Source organism: Etheostoma cragini, chromosome 17, assembly GCF_013103735.1.
Source record: "Etheostoma cragini isolate CJK2018 chromosome 17, CSU_Ecrag_1.0, whole genome shotgun sequence".
NCBI classification, from domain to species: domain Eukaryota; kingdom Metazoa; phylum Chordata; class Actinopteri; order Perciformes; family Percidae; genus Etheostoma; species Etheostoma cragini.
The window spans coordinates 25,719,643-25,725,642 of NC_048423.1; the positions used below are offsets into that span (position 1 = coordinate 25,719,643).

Genomic DNA, 6,000 nt, shown 5'->3' on the forward strand with positions numbered 1-6,000 from the left:
GCAAGTTACAGATGCAGATGTGTGTGTGCGGTTATACAGGAAAAAACAGAGCACCTAGAATTTATGTAGATATATTATGTAACGATATATCAGAAGTTAACTGACATTCAACAACTTCCTACCACAGTAAAAATTCATGATGGGTTGTTTGTCTTATGAGCATATGTAATGATGCACAGTCATTGGGCCCTTCATTGGGTGTATCAGCCTGCTACCAAACACAGTACCTGTGTTTCTGTAAATGTATCAGCTGTATGTTCATAATTCACAGTTTAGTTTAACTTCATCCTGAAAGTGTTCCCTTGGGAAACAAACAAGGTCACTGGACTGAAGGGTTGTAGAAACATGAAACAGGTAGTGCATGCTTGATTGTGAACACAGACTGTAAAAATGTTCCGTGTCTGAAAAGTGAAGCCAACGCTGAAGCTCCTTAAAGCTGCATTCTCTCTAACCTCCAGCAGGCGGCGATTCAATCTTTAAAAAGAAGTCTGTTTCTACAGAGGTCTATGAGAAAATGAGTCTACTTCTCACTGGATTTATTACCTCAGTGAACATTATCATGAGCTTATAGACTCAATATCAAGTCTTTTTCAATACAGCATGATGTTTATTTAGTAAATGATGAAAAATAGAAGGATAAAGCAGCGGATGCTTTAAGACTTGTCAATCAGGACAGAGGATTAGCAATGCTAAACCTCCTAACACTGTGGACATTAAAATATAACAACTTTTTTGGGGATGTTGTCCCTGTTTTCATCTCAAACTTTGACCCCCTCAATGTGTGTTCTCTCTTAATCAAAGTTAACTGGAACATTAGGTTGGTTAAAAAATTCTTGTTCAGCCAAGCTACCTAGCTAGCGCTAGCATTAACAGATCATTCTGACAGCTGTCGCCTCACATTTCTCCTGATAGCTGCTGAAGATGGTACCCAAGACTCCTACTCTGCTTAGAGGTTCAACAAGTGGAATATTCAGCCCTTCTGCACAGTACTAAAGTAGTCTTCTTTACCTATTTTTAGCCTTCCTGTGATGGAGTCTGGTCATTCTCCTTTAACCGTTGTCATCGACATTTCCATTCACAAAACTGCTGCTGATGGATTAGGGTTACCATGTCATCAGCGAAGGATGGCAACGTCAATTTGTCTGCATCTGTCTGTCTGTTTTATCCAGGTATCTCAGCCACCACTCCCTAAATTGCCACAGAATTTGGCAGGGATATTCAAGGTACTCAGTTTATGACAGTTTTTGGTGACACCCCTCCCTGACTATTCATTCAACAATCAGAAAACGTCAATCAATGATCCCTAATCCCTCTGAAAAGGCCAAATTGGACTGTACACACTTACTGAGACAGCTGAGAACAGATTGTCACTGTGAAAGTAGTCTTTAAAAGAAAGACTTAAACCGGCAGAAGGATAGCCTTCATCGGTTTGGAGAATATAAGATATGCAAACATAATTAAAAAGTATATGACAGGATGAAAGCATGGTTTTACTTTTTTGATGGAAAGCAGGACTGTACAATCCACATGTTCTGTCGCAGATGGAAAACGCATCTGGTGAGACTGCACCTTGACCCCTAAATAACAGAAGAAGACAAAAAGTTTTGGTTGAAAACACATGTTTACTCAAATAAACATAAACTGGATGGAATTAATGTTTTTCACTGTGTATTTCTTTGATTTGGTAGAGGTTGTTGAGAGGAGCTCTCCACCCGAACCAGTGGAGATCCTGCCATCTAATGCAGGCCAGGACATTGCCCCCACCCAGTCAGCTGGTGAGACTAAACACACACACACACACACTTGTTGCTGTTATTGCCACTCTTAATTCTAACCCCAACCGGCCCGTCAGACACCGCCTACCAAGAGCCTGGGTCTGTCCCAGGTTTCTGCCTAAAAGGAAGTTTTTCCTCGCCACTGTTGCACTGTTGCTTGCTCTGGAGGAAACTAGGCAAGGCAAGGCAAGGCGGCTTTATTTGTATAACACATTTCAGCAACAGGGCAATTCAAAGTGCTTTAAACAAAATAAAAAAAAAACAGTTAAAAATCATAAGCATCAAAAATCAATAAAACGCATGAATAGACAGTTAAAAACAAAATAGGAGTGACTTTCTCTGACTTTCTCTGGTATTATCTGACTTTCTCTGTATTCATTATCTGACTTTCTCTGACTTTCTCTATATTAATTATCTGACTTTCTCTGTATTAATTATCTGACTTTCTCTGTATTAATTATCTGACTTTCTCTATATTAATTATCTGACTTTCTCTGTATTAATTATCTGACTTTCTCTGTATTAATTATCTGACAATCTCTGACTTTCTCTATATTAATTATCTGACTTTCTCTGTATTAATTAACTGACTTTCTCTGACTTTCTCTGTATTAATTATCTGACTTTCTCAGACTTTCTCTATATTAATTATCTGACTTTCTCTGTATTAATTATCTGACTTTCTCTATATTAATGATCTGACTTTCTCTGTATTAATTATCTGACTTTCTCTGTATTAATTATCTGACTTTCTCTATATTAGTTATCTGACTTTCTCTGTATTAATTATATAACTTTCTCTGTATTAATTATCTGACTTTCTCTGTATTAATTATCTGTCTTTCTCTGACTTTCTCTATATTAATTATCTGACTTTCTCTGGCTTTCTCTGTATTAATTATCTGACTTTCTCTGTATTAATTATCTGACTTTCTCTGTATTAATTATCTGACTTTCTCTGGCTTTCTCTGTATTCATTATCTGACTTTCTCTGACTTTCTCTATATTAATTATCTGACTTTCTCTGTATTAATTATCTGACTTTCTCTACTTTCTCTGTAAACTTGAGACAACCTTTAACACTAAATAGTCAATGTTATATGTCAATGTCAATGTTAGTCAATGTTATTATAAATAAAATTGAATTGAAATTGAATTGAATGTCCTTGGTATGTGCTAAATCTTAAAAGTGACGGTCACAAATTTATAGGTGAAGGCAGATTTTTATTTTTGGTCTTCTGTAGTCTTCCTTAGCACTTCCTCTGGCTCTTCTGCTGGAGGAATGTGTTTTCACTCTGTTTTCACTTTACAAAATGTTGCAATACCAACAGCCTTGTTTATTAAGACAGCTTTGGAGTCGTTGGGAGCAGTATTTCTTCTCTTTTGACAATGCTATGCTACTTGATTCCTCATGTCTCCAACCTTTGTGCTAAGCTAGGGTAATGTATCATTTACACCTCTGTGCTGGATGCACAAAGATGAATTGATATTCATCTTAATTAGCTATTATCTATTTTGAGGGCTCTCTTCCACATTTCAGAGTCTTAATCAGTGAATGGAGTTTTTTCAGTCCAATATTGATGGAATATTTCTTAAAACTGATCTTCTCTTTAAGGCTTGGTAAAACAAAAAGAAGTACAATCATGTGTCCTCATGACTTAAGTGGTGCCAGAAGCTTGTGAAACTACTGTAGCTGACGGGCTAACCGCTAACACATTAGGCAGCCATTAACTAGTGGCCATGATCTAATAGTCAAAATTTCAGTCCTAGCTAGTTGCTTGCTAACTTGGTAATTATCAAGCTAACTATCTAACCTATAATGGCGTTTTAGGTAAAACGTTAAAAAAGCAAAAACAATACGGAAGGGGGCAATATTCTCTAAACAAACTAACCCCTATTGTGTTGTGTTCCGGACACGCAGCGACCCCAACAAGCAATCGCTTGATATTCAGCCAGGCGCGGTGCGTCCCAGAAGCGTGCGTGAAGCAGATATGTTGTGCATTTGCTATTAGAATTTTTTGGCTAAGATGGCGCCCCTGTGTTTGGCTGGCCGTCTCCCTCTGCTGAGAGTGTTAATGTTTTTCCTATATCTGCTGTCTGTTGTAAGGAGTGTGTCACCGCTGCTGGTGTATGATCGCCTGACACTTCTTAATCGCGAATCTCTGGAAAAACTGCCAATTTGCGGCTTTGCTGGACAGTCAAAGAGGCTTCCGCCTTATCTGGAGTCTGTACCTACGCATCTACGGCGTCCTTCCTGCTGGTTACCTCGCAACAATCGCCGCAGAAAACGCGGAAAGCGAGGTGGAGTGAAAATGTTTCTGGCTTCCTCCTTCCACGATCCCTGTCGTCCACCAGCTGGACCCATCACAGACTACAGTGGCTACGATCTGCGGAGTTCCACGGAGTACAGATATCGGTGGCTCCGACCGGTTCTTCGGGACACCGGAGTGCTGCTCCCATGCTGTCGGCAAGTGCGGATCTCCCAGCGGGGCTGTGTGCCGGGAAATCTCCGCTTGCTCAGTCGCTTTTCTCGCCAGACTGACCGACGCTCAGTTCACACGGCCCTAATAAATGTCAGATCTCTTACAAATAAGACGTTTATTTTGAACGACTTTTTTACAACACATGATCTGGATTTCCTCCTGTTGACAGAGACCTGGTTGAAACCAGGTGAGAACAGCGCCTTTTTGGAGCTCCTCCCCCCTGGCTGTTCCTTCGTCAGCACCCCGCAAGCTGCCGGTCGCGGGGGTTGCCTGGCTGCTATATTTAAGGAGAACCTTAGATACCGGACGAAAACCGCCAATAATTACTCCAGCTTCAAACTGCAGCTGTTCGTGATCAACCTTACCTGCCCTGTGCTGTGTGCCACTGTTTATTGCCCACCCAGATCTAAAAAAGACTTTCTTCAAGAGTTCTCAGAGTTTTTGTCTGAGTTTCTCCCAAAGTTTGATAAACTGCTGATTTGTGGAGACTTTAATATTCATGTTTGTTGTGTAGCAAATCAACTGGCCAACGAATTCAAAGGCCTTTTAGTCTCCTTTGATCTCACTCAATCTGTTAATGCACCAACACATGAGTATGGGCACACTCTTGACCTTGTCATCTCTCATGGGCTTTCAGTTTCTCTCAGAGAAATAGTCAACACTGCTATCTCGGATCACCTCCCTGTTGTTTTCGACTTTACTGCCCCCCCACCTGCCAATAAGTCAGTTTCCCCAGCTTGCAGACGCCGAATCTTTACTCCAACAACGGCTGGGGAGTTTGCTGCTGCCTTTAGAAACTCTCAGCTGCCTGATGACTGTGGGCTGGTTCCTCCCCTTTGTCCAGACAGCCTACTCTCCACTTTCCCCTTTTCGACAAAAAACTTCCAAAACTAAGTCAGATCCCTGGCTGAATGAACATACCCTACTGCTCAGACAACAATGCAGACAGGCTGAACGGCGGTGGAAAAAGGATAAACTGCATGTATCCCTGGGCTGGTTAAGGGTCAGTTTGGCTGCTTACCAGAGAGCTCTAAAGGAAGCCAAGTCAAATATTTGTCCTCCATTATAGCAAACAGCTTTCATAATCCAAGATTGCTATTTAATACTATTGACTCTGTCATTAATCCATGACCTACTGTCCTGTCCGATGCCTCTACTGCAACCTGCGAGGAGTTTGTGTCTTTTTTCACTGATAAAGTGGCATCTATCAGGCAGAATATCAGTAATATGATTATGTCTTTTGATGATGTCTGTGCTCCTCCGGCACAGTTTTTGAAGGAGGTTCTGAGCTCCGTTGGGTCAAGTCTGCTTGTGCTTATAAACACTTGTCTTAGCTCAGGGTCTGTTCCAGCGGCCTTCAAACACGCTATGGTTAGGCCACTCATAAAAAAAACACATCTTGACCCCTCTGTGCTCTCCAATTTTAGACCTGTCTCTTACTTGCCTTTTCTTTCTGGTTTTAGATCCCGACATAGCACCGAGTCAGCACTGTTAAAGGTGCACAATGATATTGCCTTGTCTGTGGATGCTCGGAATCCTGCTGTGCTGGTACTGCTCGACCTCACAGCAGCCTTTGATACAGTCAACCATGCAGTCCTTGTATCTCGCCTAGAGCACGTCGGCATCCGTTGCACCGCTCTCCAGTGGTTTAGGTCATACCTGGTAAACAGGAGTTTCTCTGTCGCGATTGGTGACCACTGCTCCTCAAAGGCATCGCTGCCCTGTGGGGTGCCACAGGGATC

General features: G+C 41.5%; 1 protein-coding gene across 1 annotated transcript in view; it reads left to right on the plus strand.

The window, feature by feature from the left end:
- ltbp1 (latent transforming growth factor beta binding protein 1) overlaps positions 1-6,000 on the plus strand; it is a 94,686-nt gene that overhangs the window by 54,813 nt on the left and 33,873 nt on the right. Inside the window, exon 12 of the mRNA XM_034898560.1 lies at positions 1,689-1,775. Within this exon, the coding sequence (XP_034754451.1) occupies positions 1,689-1,775 (87 nt within the window). The remainder of the gene's footprint in view (positions 1-1,688; positions 1,776-6,000) is intronic.